At 36.5% G+C, this 16,642-nt stretch overlaps 1 protein-coding gene across 2 annotated transcripts in view; it reads right to left on the reverse strand.

Annotated features, from left to right (window-relative positions):
• Positions 1-1,878: 1,878 nt before the first annotated feature.
• The window catches only part of LOC140787396 (uncharacterized), a 33,123-nt gene continuing 18,359 nt past the window's right edge, over positions 1,879-16,642 (reverse strand). For both annotated transcript variants that reach the window (XM_073136293.1, XM_073136292.1), the window contains exons 10-14: positions 6,066-6,144; positions 5,263-5,983; positions 4,032-4,124; positions 2,417-3,005; positions 1,879-2,261 (exon numbers count right to left, since the gene is read on the reverse strand). In XM_073136293.1, the coding sequence (XP_072992394.1) occupies positions 2,120-2,261; positions 2,417-3,005; positions 4,032-4,124; positions 5,263-5,983; positions 6,066-6,144 (1,624 nt within the window). In that variant the 3' untranslated portion in view covers positions 1,879-2,119. The remainder of the gene's footprint in view (positions 2,262-2,416; positions 3,006-4,031; positions 4,125-5,262; positions 5,984-6,065; positions 6,145-16,642) is intronic.

Genomic DNA, 16,642 nt, shown 5'->3' on the forward strand with positions numbered 1-16,642 from the left:
AATATTTTTTCACTATTGTGAATGCATACCTTACCTAATTTAGAAGCGCACATTTCGTATAGACGGTGCGCAGAATTTATATATATGATGTATAAAACTTTTTCACCAATTTCAAGTAGAGAAATATTTGCAAAATTAGAGTAGTGAAAAAAAGTTACAAAATAAAATACAAACATTGACGACATTTGCATAGATGATACACCATTTTTTGAGCAAGATTATATTGTCATCAAAATATTAATTTAATTACAGAAAATGATATACATGAAGACAACACATATATAATATCATTACTTCAAATATTTCTTTCTTTACAGATTATTGATAAAATATTGAAGTGTGATTATGTCAATTCTTAAACAGGCGTAGTTTGGGTGCAATATCTTTTATTATGTCCATTCCATGACAAATTAAAAAAATTTCTGTTTTTTCTTGTTGTTACCAGAATGAGCCTCATTAAGTGATGGCCACCTCTTTTTCTATCTACATCTAAGCTTCACCTTTATTGCAAGGGGCAAAACTGGACGATCATAGAGGTGGTAGCTGGCACGTAATCAGAATATATTTCTAAATAAATTTGTGGTGAACCATTTATTACAATAATTATATTATGAAAGTCACCTAAATCGAATAGCAACAAGTGCATGCTCGTATAGAGAACCAAGTAACTTTCATGCATTACATGTGCATCTGCCATTATAGAAAATAGACCAATCATTTGCATAACAACTCTCTAATTTTCTAAATCAACAATGAGCCTTTTTGCGCATCTATTATATGATTTATATGTATTTTATTACAAAAAGATGTGTATATAGATAAAAACATATTAAGTTTCTAGACCCCAAATTTTCTATTATTAAAAATAAAGATATTTTTCTGCAAATTAATAGTCTCAGGTAAACACAATATAGTATACATTATGTATGTGCATCATCTACCTTTGTAATCTACTTATATTTCATAAATATACATCAAAGACCTTTGAAATCTTTGTGCTAACATTACAATGATCCCTAGATTGTCTTTAAGGATATTTTAATTACCAAAGAATAAGATGAGAAAGACAAACAGTGAATAAGATGAGAGATGTTGAACGAAGAAACTGTCTCCTCAGATTGCCAAATAAGACAATCTTAGATTAAAAAAAAGATTATTTGAATTGTTATTGATGAAAATAGAGAATGAAAAAGGAATAAGAGGAGAACATGGTAGAAGAATAAAAGGAAGTAAAATGGTGAAAAAATAGGAGGAAGAAAATTGACGAAATAGGTATATGAACAGAAAAAGACACAAAAGTCTTTTTTAGTTTGTTAGACCTAAATTAGTAAATGAAGTAATTTGATAAATATTAATTCTATTATTTTAGCGTGGTCTTTTTTAAATTTGTTCGAACTAAGTCAGTAAAAAAAACCCGAAATTACAATTATATTAATTGGGGAACCACTTCTGCCCCTTCATTCTAGTAATAAAAAAATAAAATCTATTGCTAGTCCATTTAATTTTCACTGCCGTATCCTGTAACTTTTGACCATCAAGGAATTAATTATCAGAGTTGAACCATGCAGCAATAATTAAAGCCAATAGCTGTTGCTTGCTCTGAGCGTAAGAGTACACTGATATTCTCAACACAAAATAGTAGAAAACCCAATAAGGAACACTCCGACCAGACCAGCATACGATTACTTCAACCAGCCAAGGATGAAAAATCTCGAATAAAAGGAATTTATGAGTCGACCTCGATTCAATTTTGTTCTGTTGAACAGATTTCCTAGAGAATATATTCAGATAAAACTGCAAATTCCAGTACATTTTATGGGATTCCGACCGTCGAGATGCACAGATTCAAGAGTATTAAAAGCCTCGGGCAATGCTGACTGGAATAAATCGGTCAAAAAGATATTATTCCCAGAAAAAATAATGACAGATTATACAATTTAATAGTGGTAACAGCAGTGGCCTCCCGGTGATAAAGAGCTTGTTTGGATTAAGAGGCCAATTAAACAAACAGGACTCTGATCAGCTTAAATCAAATAGCTGCAGATCCATGTAACCGTTAAACTTCCAGAGGTCCAATTAAAGTGAAAATGTCAAAGATAAAAAGTGTAGCACAATGGTTTCATGTCCTTGCCCTATTATGTCTTTGAGAGATAAAACGTATTCCTTGCTTCCCGAGCTCCAGGGTCGTAGATCTTCCATCATCTAAATGAACTGACAAAGATGAAGTGCCTTGAATGATATCAGAAACCATTCCTTGATGCCTGCGCGAGGATATAGCAGTAAGCAAATTTGTCTGACATAATTTAGGTAGGCAAAAATCTTCAGTTTAAGCCATTCTTCTTGAATCATTTCTTGCAAGTTGTGAAAAGTAGATCAAACTAGAAGTATCACAAGAATGCCATGGAGACAAACTCACCAAGAACTGTCAGATGATAGACGGACTTCAACTCTTTTTCCAATTGCATCCCTACCCAGCTTCTGCAGTATCCAGTTAGCATCCATTGCTTCATCGATTGTATTTTCTTGATGATGCTTTGTAAAATTTTCATCTTCAGAACTACCCATTTTCTCCGTGGACGGCCTCTTTCTCTTTGATCTTTGCCCTTTGACAGAGTTCTCTACTCCTGAAGGAGCCCAGGAGCTTGGCTGTTCAAAATATGGATTTTTAAATTTCAGCTTCAGCAATGGCTTCGGGTTGGAGGCAGAAAGTAATGAAGGTTTGCCATCACTATTATTTCGTACATCAGCATATGCATCCACAAATTGTTTATTTTGGACAATCTCATTTCTTGCAGTCCCTTTCCCCACAGTTTCTGCAGTTGGGTCAAACTTGTTGTTCCTTTTTCCAGCTATAGGACTTCTGCATGCCTCTGTAAGTCCACTTTCCTCAGCATAGCCAACATTGCTCTTCTGTTGCATGTCAGATGCCTTACCGGGCTTTACGTCATCATTTTTGTTCCCATGCCTTGAAAATCTTATATAGCTTTTACTGTCAATTTTAGCTCCTGAAATGAAGAAAATATTAGGTACACCAAACTTGCAGTCAAGGAATGTCTCCAACAACAGTAAGAAAACACTGTTATGATCTTAACATATCCAACTCATGTTAATCAAATACCATAAGTAGCATTCTGTCAGCAAACAACGGCAGCATCAAGCAACAACCAAAACTAAGCTCCAAAAAAAAAATATCCAAAGGACCTTCTTCCCCAAGTTAAAATATTAGGTACACCAAACTTGCAGTCAAGGAATGTCTCCAACAACAGTAAGAAAACATTGTTACGATCTTAACATATCCAACTCATGTTAATCAAATACCATAAGTAGCATTCAGTCAGCAAACAATGGCAGCATCAAGCAACAACCAAAACTAAGCTCCAAAAAATAATATCTAAAAAAGAACCTTCTTCCCCAATCGAAAACACTGAGAGGCCTTTAGTCTTCTTTTTTTCTGAAGAAGAAGAAAAGGCTAAGGATTGCTCAGTTTCATTAGAAGCATGACACCTTGAGAACACATAATGTCTAAAACACAGCAGAACAGAGCCACACCAACCAACATGCCCCTTAAATCCAAACTAAAGCAACATACACCTGACCACACCTGACCACCATATCTAAAGCGGCCCCCATAAAACAAACCAAGTTTAAAGCGAAAAACCACAGTATTATCAACATATCAAAACACCAGTACACCCAGAGATTAAGTAATTAACCAAACAATGATCAAAGCATTGCCATCTTCTCCCACAGCTACAGGCTTTCTACTAAATCAAAGAAGCCATATACAAGAATGAATGGACAGACCAGGCCGCATAAGACTAATGGAATGGAAGAAGTGATTCGTTAATGGCAAGGGAGAAATTGCCAAATCACAATACTTATTCCGGATGCTCAATACCAGAGGACAGAAGACCCATTCCTGACGACAGATGAAAACATATTCCATCTTCCCCTTGTAAAATTAGTCACTATGTTTCAGCACTCAAGAACATCGAGGGCTTAAAGATGGAATTAATCAGTACAAATAATACCTTTGCTATAACCAGATTTGGTGATTCCACTATGATCTCCATGCATGAAGTTCTCGCCATCTTTTGTCTTCTTCTGCAGCGTGTCTTCACTACCTGTTTTCAATCATCAGAATGGATAAGCTAATTGGTGGTGAGTGGTGACAAACCAAACATGTAAGCTACATTCTACTCCATGAATCTTATTAACCTTGTAAGGAAAGAGCAGATGATACAGCTTGAAAGAAAATGAGAAGTAGCAAGAAAGCTAACAAAAATAGAAAATCAAAATTGACTCAGCAAGTGTCAGATACAATGTATGCAAGTGTAAAAACATATGTCTAAAAATATATGCCTACAAGGATATTATGTTTGTATATATGTGTGTATATATATATTAAATCAAAATTTCTAGCAATCCTGATACAAAACATAAATCCACATTCAGAAAACCAGAAGATCGGGCTCTAGACAACCACATCAAGTACAGTCTTTCTTTGACCAAGATGTTAAAGGGAAAAACTTTTAGTAAGTCCATCTACCAAGGATGTAAAATATCATTGAAACCACAATAGACTAACTCATGAAGCACAAAATGATGAAGTATAAAAATAAGATCAAGGAGAAGGAGATAAAAAGAAAAGATAACCGCGGAGGTTGAGGGTGCTGAACTTCCATATTTCGAATAGGAACCAGAGAATTACTCTTTAATGGAGTTAAGACACTTCAGTGTACCATAATGCTGTAAGAGCTTACGGAACTGATTAATTTAGTCTATACATGGTGGTACTAACCATATAACAATTTCTTATGCTCAAATTAAATTCAAAAGGAAATTTTCTGGTAAAAGATATCCAATTGTTGTCACAAAACTCATGAGGTTTTCTGTCACTAAAGAAAAGTTGGGCAAAAATAATATAACAAGCCAGTAGTTAAAAGTTGAACTGTGAAAAGCATAGTTTCACAATATTCCCAGTGTCCCCATTTCTCAGTAATATCTCAGTAGATCTACAGAGATCCTGAGCTGCATTAATTCTTAAAGCCGTCAGTGTAGAGGAGGAGGTGAGTACTGAAAAAGTAAAGCTGATTAAATATCAGACGGTGGACTAAAATAAACTTGCATAAACGTACACCTGGACAAAAACCATTTAAAATCACACAAACTTGAAATACAGTAAACTACATGATAATGTATCCATATGATATTGACAGAATCATGATGACAGGATTAGCTAAGAGATGAAAAGGTGGATACCATGGCAGGAAGCTAGGTCCTGATCTCTTTGACAGCTTGATGTTTCAGACCTTGGAGAGCCAGAAACATTCTTATTTCTTGAACCAATATGTATAACCAATTTGGTACCTCTCATAGTTTCACTTTTTGTCACATTTTCTCCAGCATATTCTCTTAAATGCGAATTTGGTAGTTTGGCACCTTTTATTTTGACTTTGGGCACCACATGAACTCTGTTTGCAGTACTTTCCTTGGCAACAGTGACATACTTTGTGTCCATTTGATTAACACCAGATATCACATCCATCCCAGGACTTCTAGTTCTTGGAGATGATAACATCTCTGGTCCATCATTTCTAGGTGAAGTCATGTCAGAAATCTTTTGATCTATGAAACTGTCCTCTAGTGATCTTGCTTCATGTCGTTTTTCCAGATATATCTCTTCATTTTCAACAAGAAATTTGGTTTGATACCCTTTCTTCTTTAAACTGTTCTTTCCAGATTCTTTGATATTCTTCGATTGTTTATCATTAATACCTTTAACAGAAAATTTTAGGGTCTTGCCATTATCATTCTTTAGTATGATCGGGCCAATTTGTTCATCATCTGAGGAGGGAGAAGCAGAAATTTCTTCTTCCTGGGATGGCAATCCAGCAGCAGCCCTTAAGCTTGTAATTAGATCACAATCAGCTATATCTTTTCTCTTCCAAAGCTCCCGAACTGCATCTTCTGTGTCATGAACCTAATAATAATAAAACATTTCTAATTGATCATAAAATATGGCAGAAAGAGCTCAAAAGCACAACTAGAAAAGAATATAATACCTGATAACAATCGCCACGACATGCAGCACATCTATACTGTAGGTTTTGATCAGCTTGGAACTGCTGATATTTCTCATCACTGCATAAGATGTGGAATCAGAATTCTTGAAAATATTGCCTACTCAGATTTATTTATGTGATGAAAGATATATGTTCCATTAACAGAGAGGAAAAATAAAATAATAAGATGATAATAACATATATATGGAACACCAAAAAGCAATATTGAAAAGAAGAAAAGGAAAATTGCTGTTAAGACTTTTTCTTGGTAGAAAAGAATAAATATATTACCACAAAAAGAGGGGCGCAAAAAAAAAAAAAAATCATATCCCTATACACAAATTCTAAATTTTCCGATGGAACAGACTCCACCCAAGTAGAAGCAAAATCCTGCTCCTGCGCTAGGTGGGAGATGTCCACCTAGGGCAGCTTGGTTACCATCCCTAATAGCAGTGAGAGGAGACAGAATTGAAAAAAGAAAGGAGATAGGAGATGTCCAGAAATGAATGATGGCATCTCCAAGAAATTGATTAGTCTTTCGAATTTTGATAAGACAGAGAGTCGGACTAAATCGTAATAGAAGTGAAGTTGCATGTCCCTAGCTTTGAGAAACGCAAAACAGACCGCTTCGGCTTTAACATGCAACAGATCAAAAGCCACCAAAGCAGTTGCTCCTACTAGAACAGAGATTCCATCAAAATCCTGAGAGAGAAAGCCGGCCCCAGCAGAACCATTGGAAGTAGCAATGGCACCACCACTATTGATCAAGATTGTCTCAGCGGCGAAGCCTTCCATCTACAAACAAGGCTCGCCAGCCAGGAAGGCGAAGGCTGTCGGACCAAAATGCAGACCCGCCTCCTCATTAAGAACAACAGTTTTGAACACTAGTTGATTGATGGTGCATGATTTTCGCTTAAAATTCCTATTGTTACGGCTCCACAAGTGCCACACACCAAGGTTCCGAAACTCGATATTGAGATCGGCAATTAGAAAAAACAGCATGTATCAATTGCATCGGTTGTGTCAGCTGCTCATATTGGATCGGACTATTTTTAATTATGGAACACAGTATATAATGAAAGATATATGTTCCATTAATAGGGAGGAAAAATAAAATATTAAGATGATAAAAACATATATATGGAACACCAAAAAGCAATATTGGAAAAGAAGAAAAGGAAAAAGGTTGTTAAGACTTTTTCTTGGTAGAAAAGAATGAATATTTTACCACAAAAGAGAGGCAAAAAAAAAAAAAAAAAAAAAAAAAAAAAATTTCCACCCAAGTAGAAGCAAAATCTTGCTCCTGCGCCAAGTGGGAGATGTCCACCTAGGGCAGCTTGGTTAGCCTCCCTAATAGCAGTGAGAGGAGACAGAATTGAGAAAAGAATCCACAAATGAATGATGACATCTCCAAGAAATTGATTGGTCTTTCAAATTTTCATAAGACAGAGAATCGGACTAAATCGTAATAGAAGTGAAGTTGCCCGTCCCTAGCTTTGAGAAGCGCAAAACAGACCTCTTCGACTTTAATATGCAACAGATCAAAAGCCATCAAAGCGATTGCTCCTACTAGAACAAAGATTCCATCAAAATCTTGAGAGAGAAAGCCAGCCCCAGCAGAACCATTGGAAGTAGCAATGGCACCACCGCTATTGATCAAGATTGTCTTGGCGGCGGAGCCTTCCATCTACAAACAAGGCTTGCCAGCAGAGAAGGCGAAGGCTGTCGAACCAAAATGCAAACTGCCTCCTCAGCAAGAACAACAGTTTTGAACACTAGTTGGTTGATGGTGCATGATTTTCGCTTAAAATTCCTATTGTTACGACTCTACAAGTGCCACACACAAAAGTTTTGAAACTCGATATTGAGATCGGCAATTAGAAAAAACAGTATGTATCGATTGTATCCGTCGCGTCAGCTGCCCATATTGGATTGGACTATTTTTAATTAAGTAAAATTTTAAATATTATTTGAAATGCAAAAATATTTCAAAACATTTATAAAACATAATAGAAAAATAAGAAAATAAAAATTAATCACATATGAAACCTAAAACCTAAAGAAATAATTTACTTAAAACTATAATGAATTTTGACTTGAATTTGACAAATTTTTATATTAACAAATTACTACTATGAAACAACAGTGAAGAGAGAACTTTCTTCATGTTGTTCTATAGCAATAAAAAAAGAGTTAAAAAGTTAGTGAGAAAGAGAAATGAGAAAAAAAACTCACCAAAGTTCCCCTAAGTGTCGAGTAGTTGAAAGGGCTCATCAAATAAACCGCCGAATGAGCAGTGTAAGGGTGAGAGGAGAGTGAGAGGAGAGTAAAAAGTTAAAGAAAAAGGTAGTTAAGGACATTAATTACCTAACAAGCCAAGATACGAATATAGAATACGTCAAATTCGTAAAAGTAGGATACGAAAACGACATGGGTACGCAAATAAATAAATAATATATTTTCTATCTATTGTCAACCAATATAACATATGATAAAGAATGATTACATTTAGGGTTGTAAATGAGCTTAGCCCGAGCAAGCCGGCTCCAGCTCAAACTCAAGCTCAAGCTCGGCTCAAAATTAATTTCGAGCCTACTAACTCGGCTCGGCTCAACTTGAGACTAAGTTAGGCCGAGCCCAAGTCAAGCTTAAATTAAGCCTATTATCGAGTCCTATTCAAGTCGAGCAGGATCAAGTAGACTGAGCCCAAGTTCAAGAATTTGTTGCTCTAGCAAAATGACTTGGTCGGCGTCATATCGCCAAAGTTGGGTGGATGACTTGAGCTAGGTGATCGAGTGAATATAGTCATCTGTCGGTTATCTCACCGCCCTCCAAGAACTCCAGCTCAACATCAACTAGGTCTCTAGCATGATGACTCCCGAACTTGCTGAATGCAGTAACCTGACCGACCTTGAGCTCAACAACAATTAGATCTACAGTGCCATCCTAGCAAAGCTCGGCTGATGGGCCTTCAATTAGATCACCGCCACGAGAGCTGTCGCACCACGGGTGCAATCCAGGCATTGCTCAAAATTATCACTTATCACTACCTCTCATTCATCATCAAATACTTCTATAGCGGAGAACTAGATGGAGCAAAAGAAGAGGCTGCCACAATTTTAACCTACTAAGCCACCAACTCATGCTTGTCAGCAACTTCCATAGCATAGAATTCTTTAGGGTTGATAACCAAATTTCTATTACCCAACCAATTACGCATAGAGACCGAGGAAACAAGGGTATATAGAGACACTGTGCTCAGCCTCAATCGACTAGTGGGTAGAGAGAAACGGTCCAAACCCCACACCACAGGAAAGTAAAGAGGAAGCCACAGACTAGGAGGATAGGAAAAACCCATGGGTTTGGTGAGCGGGGATCCCCGAGGAGTAAGGGACAAGAGGTACTCCCACACCTAAATACAAGCAAGGGAACGACGAGAATGGGACACCTCAAGCTTACCCACCTCTAGGTTGGTAGTGATCTGCTTCCCCATCTCAACAAGATTAGGAGTCGATCGAGACATTGGAACGAACAACAATGAGAGCTTTAGGCCTAGTAGCCGAAGTTGGGGGAGAAGATCAAGGCAATAGAAGGGATGGCATAAGCCCGAGATCTTCAACGAAGCTCGAGGGATATCAAGGTCCATAGTCTACCCTGTAAATAGAGTAGTCATCCTAACACATCACCTCAAAACTATTAGTCTCCATACCCAAACGATTGGGATTGTAGGGCTGTACACCTCCCGTCATCAGAAGTCTACCCATAAGGTGGGCTGACCTCAAAGATAGGATTGGTGCCTTCCGGGTATAAGCAACCTTAGAATTCACCTTAGTATGTTTCATCTCCTACTTACTTTGAAATCTCATCCTGATTATCCACCTCCAAATTCCCTTTCCTCATCACGCGCATGGCACATAAAGCAGGAGGAGTGGAGAAATCAAAGATGCCAAGTTCGCCACATGGCTTACCAGTCCATGCGCATAAGGTCAGACAAGCCATTGATGCTAGATGTCTCTAACAACTAGCATGGGAAACGAGTCCCCGGTCCTGTGCCAGCCAAGGCAACACCCTACCCGACTGTACCCATTCGACCACAAACCCCATGACAGCAATCCCTGGTTACCCGAAGCCACAGGCCAAACTAATAGTTATCACCAATGGGCTCCTCACCCATTGCCCTCACCTCCCTTTCAAGAAGAGTCGACCCATCAAGTCATAATTTTGCCAATTCTGTCGCAAACAAAGCAAAACTCTAAGAGATCCTTATACAAGAATCTTATTAGCTCCCGTCGATGCTCAATACCATGAGACCTTGCTTTAGTGGCTTAGCGAGATCAAGATCAATGCATGTTCTAGCATACCTGCTCCTAGCACTCGATGTCGTGGTATCATGCACTCAAAGTGGACAACCCAAACGAGCAGCAATATCAGCCAAGATCTCCAGCCTCCAGTATTCCGACAGTAAGTCCATGAACCTCACCCATATCAACGCACACCAGATGACCTCCAATGAAGGCCGGAAGTCAGGCTTCCAAGAAATCAGATTTAGAACCTGACCTCTAATGATCTACAGCCCCTCTGTTAACACCCAAATCATGTCCTCCTTAAGTTCAACAGAAAAAGGTAAAACCTATTATCCACATCCGAGGCAAGAAAATGACTAGAGGTCAGCCATATTTTGGAAGGAATACCCCTAAAGGAACCCTCACAGGTTTCACTAGAAATTTACCGTAAAGCCCAAACAGCCATTCTTTCCTACTACTTTGCAGAAAATCGAGATCAACTTCCACCCAGTCTTCAGAGTCAGCGAAGATCAAATCCAGAATATCTTGCGAGATGGTCGTCGGCCTCCTGAGCCTACACTTTAGATTAGCAGGGCTGTTACCCCATGCCACTTGAGCCCACAAACCAGGCACGAGAACTGTAGTAGCCGGTTGCTTGCCAGAGGGGACAATAGCAAGAGGAGCCTGCCCCTGTCCCCCACAGGGTCAAGAGGGCTCGAGTGATGGGTGGGTGAAGCCGACACCTCGATCACCGATTAGAACAGAAGATCGACAATCAGAGGAATTGCCAACACAATTGCTAGAGCAAACTCCTAATCACAATGACTGTTAAGACTTTGAAGTGGGCAATTAATCAATTTTGCCAATTGAACCAGAAGAACTCACACTAAAAACTTTTAACACTTTGAAGTAAAGTAAAGCAATTATGTGATCACTTCTCAGAACCATACCATTAGTATAAATGGTCTAAGATCAGACATCTATAAATCTTTGAAAAGCTCAGGTGCAAATATCTTTTAAAGAATAAAGTATGATAATTAAATTAATCATGGAGTAAACATAGAGTAGGATAGTGTCAGTCTACTGAATCATGAATTGACCTCATGGAAAAGAAGAATAAACTAAGCTAGTAGTCATGTTTAAATTGGATGAACAAGAATAGTTTGGATAGAATAAATTCTATGAACTTACAGCACATCAAGACATTTATGAAACAACAAAAACTGAGAGTATGTCTATAAGATACGAATGCCATTAAGAGATGAATTAATCATTTTCTCAGAAGTTTAATGCTCCTATTTCGGCTCATGTGAAGTCATTTAGTATCCCTTGCTGAAAAGGGTTGACTCCTAATAGATCCAACCATGTATTCTCAAGTGTAGAGCATATAAGAGAAAGAACACTGTCGTCCAAACACAAAATCAATAAGTTGTTTAAGTAGTCTACTGATATAGGAAAAAATGATTGTAGATAGTGAAGACCAACCATTCAAGTAGAAGAGGGTGCCTTCTTCCTCTTAGTTAATGACTCTAGACACAGATAAAATGTATCTCACAGCTCTTGAAAATGAAAATGTATGTAATACTAGGCCAACATAATATAGAATACAGAATAGCCGCAATCGTTCCACCCTCATTCTCTGTTAATTCAAGCTCAAGAAATAGACTCAATAGGGACTAATTCTTAAAATGTAGTCCGATATGGTTTGGACTTGACCAAACCGCCTCATGCTGAATCTGATGGGATTAAATCCTAGTTATCTTTTATTTTATTTTGCAATATATTATTGTAATTGCACTTTGGTCCTTATGTTTTAGTTAATTGCTTGTTTGCATAAGTCAAGTTGGGTTAGTCTGTTGGGTTAGCCAAACAGACTAGAGACTGGTAGCCACCTATGAAACATTGTAGTGTGTGATGTTTGAAAGGTAGAAAGATGGCAGGGCAACACACCAGCCCCCCGCCTCGCTAAGCTAAAATATGCCTACGAAAGGTGGCTAGCTGCCTAGGCGAGCCAGCGCTTCAGCTTGCCGAATCGAGATGCAGATAGTAAGTGAGCGGTCGGGTTTTATAGTGGATCCGGTATAATAACTAACATATATAAAATAAAAAAGCCAACATCAGCTCGCTACTCTGTCTCTCTCTCTCTCTCTCTCTCTCTCTCACTACACACAGGCAAACCCTAGAACAAAAAATCCTTCCACGGTCAGTGGCAGCGAAGGCAGTGACCAGTCACTCCCATAGTAAAGGCGGTGAGCAGGATCTTGTGGCAATCTCTCTCCCACTCTCTCAGTCTCTCCCATAACGGTATTCCTCTCTCTTCTCTCTCTCTCTCTTTCACTCATAGTTTCTCTCTCTCACTCTTCCATTCTCCCACTTCCTTATGGGTTTATTGTTTTTCCAAGCTTAAATGTTCCCAATTTCCCCTAGCTTAATTGTTCAATTACTCTTAATCTGCTACGGTAAGTAGCTATAGGAATTAATTAGAAATTTAGAGGAGTTAATTGCTAATTGGTTTATGAATTATTGAATTAAGATTACTGATGTATAGTTTTTTTTCACTATCTTGCATTATTAATTAGGTGAATTACTAATTGCTAGCTAAATAAGTATATAATTTCTGATTAGAGGATTTTGAAATGTGATTTATGTGAATAAACTAGAGTTAGTAATCAGTTATGAATAATCAACAATTACTTTTTTTATCAATTACTGTCTCCCTATTATATAGAGTAAGTAATCTTAGTTTTAAAATGGGAGTAATTACTAACTAGTTACTGATGGAGGAAGTAAAAGTGAAAATTGTAGAACAATAATTACTAATTAGTTATTGGTTACTGTTTTACTAATTTTACTTTTTAGTTGGGAGGAACTGAGGAATTCCTAATTCTGTACAATAATTTTAGTTTTTTAAATGCGATTTAATTGGAGGAATTAAAAATATGAAATGTGAATTATGTTTGTTCTTTTGCCCAATTTCATTCACAAATAGTCAGATATGGCCACTAATTCCTCTCTAACAGTAGTTGTGGCTGGGTCAACATTATCTTTTTTTTTTTTACTTGTTGGCTCTAATGATCTAGGGTAGCAATATGAATATCTTCCAATTAAAAATGATGCTAACATGGTGAAATACATATTTTGTGGGAAGATCACAAATAGATAAATTAATAGATTCAAGAAACATATTGTACATATTAAAGGTGATGTTGTCCCTTGCCCAAAAGAGACAAAAAAAAATCATTATAGAGTCTATAGGGGGGAACAAAAAGATAAAGGAGGATAAATCAAAAGATAAAGGAGGATAAATCAAAAGAGAAAGAAGAATTAAGAGTAGAAGTAAATATATTTAAAGAAAAGAAAGATCAAGAAATTTTAGATATTAAAAGTAAAAGATCAAAGAGTATAGGTCATTTAGACAAATATATCTTTCTTAATCCAAAAAATGCAATTAGAGAGTAGGGGAAGATGGCACAAACAAATATAAAAGATACTTTTGCAAAAAAATAAAGAAATAGAGTGCTAATGCACTTAGCTCATTAGATTTATAAGTGTGGCATTCCCTTTAATGTTGTTATTAATAAATCATTTCATACTTTGATTGAAGCAGTTGGTCAATATGGTTTGGGTTCAAGCCGACGTCTATGCATGAGTCGTGTTAGCCACTTTTGACAAAGCAAATGGCCAAAACAAATGATGATTTAGAGAAACATAGAGATGCATGGAAGATTTGGAGAACCATAGAGCTACATGGAAGATAAATGGTTAATTTTAGCTGACGCTTAGATAGATCGAAGAAAAAGAAGCATTATAAAATTATGTGCCAATTGAGCTGAAGGTTAATTTTCTATGTTCAATTCCTTGTTCTAAAGATTCATATATAGATGAATACATTCATAATATTATTGTTGAGGGTATCAAGGAAGTGGAGAGAAAAATGTGCTTTAAGTTGTGACTAATAATATTGCTGCTAATTTAATAGCCACACAGTTGCTAAAAAAAAAATATCCCCGTATATACTGGCCATCTTGTGCCGCCCACTATATAGATTCGATGTTGCAGATAATATCAAAGGAAGGAAAGATTAAAGGTTCAATTTAATGTGGGAAGGAAATCAATTGTATTTATTTGTGGACATCACAGGACATTTGAGTTTAATGCGTTCATTCACACAAATAAAAAAGATCATGAGACCCGGGGTAACAAGATTTATCACTTCATTTCTTACATTGTAGAGTCCTTTGGAGAAGAAAGAGTAATTAAGGCTTATATTTACTTCCAATGAATTTTTAAATTATAAATGGTCAAAATCTACGAAAGGAAATAGGGTTTATTATACTATTCTCAATAACCAATTTTGAAGACAAATGTCATTAGCAGTTAAAGTGTTCATTCCTTTAGTGAAGTTCTTTCGAGTTGTTGAGGGTGAAAAAAAGCCACCAATGGGATTCATATATAGTGGGTTTGATACGAACTGGTTTGACTTGATTCGAATAAGTTTCTGAACAAAAATTTGTACGGGACTTTGAAAGAGTTTTCGGTAGATTTAGTCGTTGGATCGATATGAAATTTGATAGGTTGTAGCCCTAGAAGAGATCTTTCTAATGAATTTAATTTTCCGTAGATTTGATAGCTAAATTAGAAGATATCTTCAGAAAAGTGGATAAAGGTCGGAGGATCAGCTCTGATACCAATGTTACTGAGCAAATCTGGACCGATTCGAATATATAAGAAAATTAAGAAAATTTAGATAGTGGTAGTCTCACGAGATAGGTATCTAATGGCTCTGAGATGATACTGGCTATGAGTTGGAGATAGAATTAGGGTTTCTAACTTAGATCTACTTCTAGGAAAATAAACGGCTATGATTAACTTACTTCTACTCCTATATTATCTTACTCTTACTCATAGATTATCTTACTCTTATTTCTAAGATAAACTCTAAGACTAAAATAATTTCTCAATGCTTGAATAATTAGATGAATAAACAAAAAAGCTCAACCCCTCTATATATAAAAGTTGGGTATAATGAGTACTACTTGGACTTAGCCCTAAATGTTTATACGATTTGAAATAAATTCTCAATGCTTGGATAATTAGGTGAATAAACAAAAAAGCTCAGTCCCTTTATATATAGAGTACAATGAGTCCTACTCAGACTTAGCCCTAAAAGTTTATTTGACTCGAACTAGAACTTGCCTTAAAGACTAATATAACTTAATTGGACTTACCTTAATGATTTACATGACTTAATTGAACTTACCTTAATGGTTTACATGACTTAATTGAACTTACCTTAGTGGCTTACATGACTTAACTAAACTTGCCTTAAGGGCTTACATAAGCATATATCAATTAAAAGATAAATAGACTCAATTTATCGAGCCTAATTTCGTATGACACGATCTGATCTGACCCTGTTCGCATTAGGGTACAAGGAGGATTGAGCTATAAACAAAGCTATGGAGACGATTTCACTTGATCTACCGGAACCCAGGCTAGAACTAACTGAACCACCTGAACTATCACTTTAAGGACAAAGTAAATGGAAGCGTAGTAGATTGATGTGATATGGGTCAGGTCAGATCACCTCATGGAATATTGGACTCACTAGGTCGAGTCGATTAGCCTAGTTCAATTGAAATTTTATTTTAGTCATGAGTCAATTTCTATTCAGCTTTTTATGACTAAAGTTGTGTAATTAATTGGTTGGATCTTGTTTAATTAACTTGTTAGGTTAAGTAGGGTTAGCCTCCTTTAAATAATGTGGTGCACAACCAAATCGAGTTATCGAAAATTGAATTAAGTTTCATCTCTTATCTCTCTCCCCTGCTTGCTCTCCTCTGTAACCCTAGCCGAATTCCCTCAAATTCTAGCTACCGCCACCTTGGCTGTCGGCTAGCCCCTCCACCCCTTCGTCTGATGATCACCCTAGTCATTTAGGTTAACCAATTCTCTCCACCCTCTTCTTGCTCGCAAATCTACTAGCAATCACTAAAGCTTTAAAATGATATTGTAATAGAGTTTAATTTGAAACTCAAAATATTAGTAAAACATTAAAACCTTATTCAACTATTATTTTACAAATAATTTGGATCTTTACAAGGCTTTCAAGTTATATGTTTAATTCATTATCAAATAAACAAAACCTTAAAAGTATCATGAGGGATTGGATAATCATATATACATATAAAGTATATGTTTTATATCATCTTTTAACAAATGATCAAGAAATGTATTGGAGTCGTATCCACCATTTCGGAGTTGTATCAGCATCGCATCAGAAAATTAAAATTA

The sequence above is a fragment of the Typha latifolia genome, chromosome 4, assembly GCF_019914945.1.
Source record: "Typha latifolia isolate L0001 chromosome 4, TyphaL0001v2, whole genome shotgun sequence".
Lineage (NCBI taxonomy): Eukaryota > Viridiplantae > Streptophyta > Magnoliopsida > Poales > Typhaceae > Typha > Typha latifolia.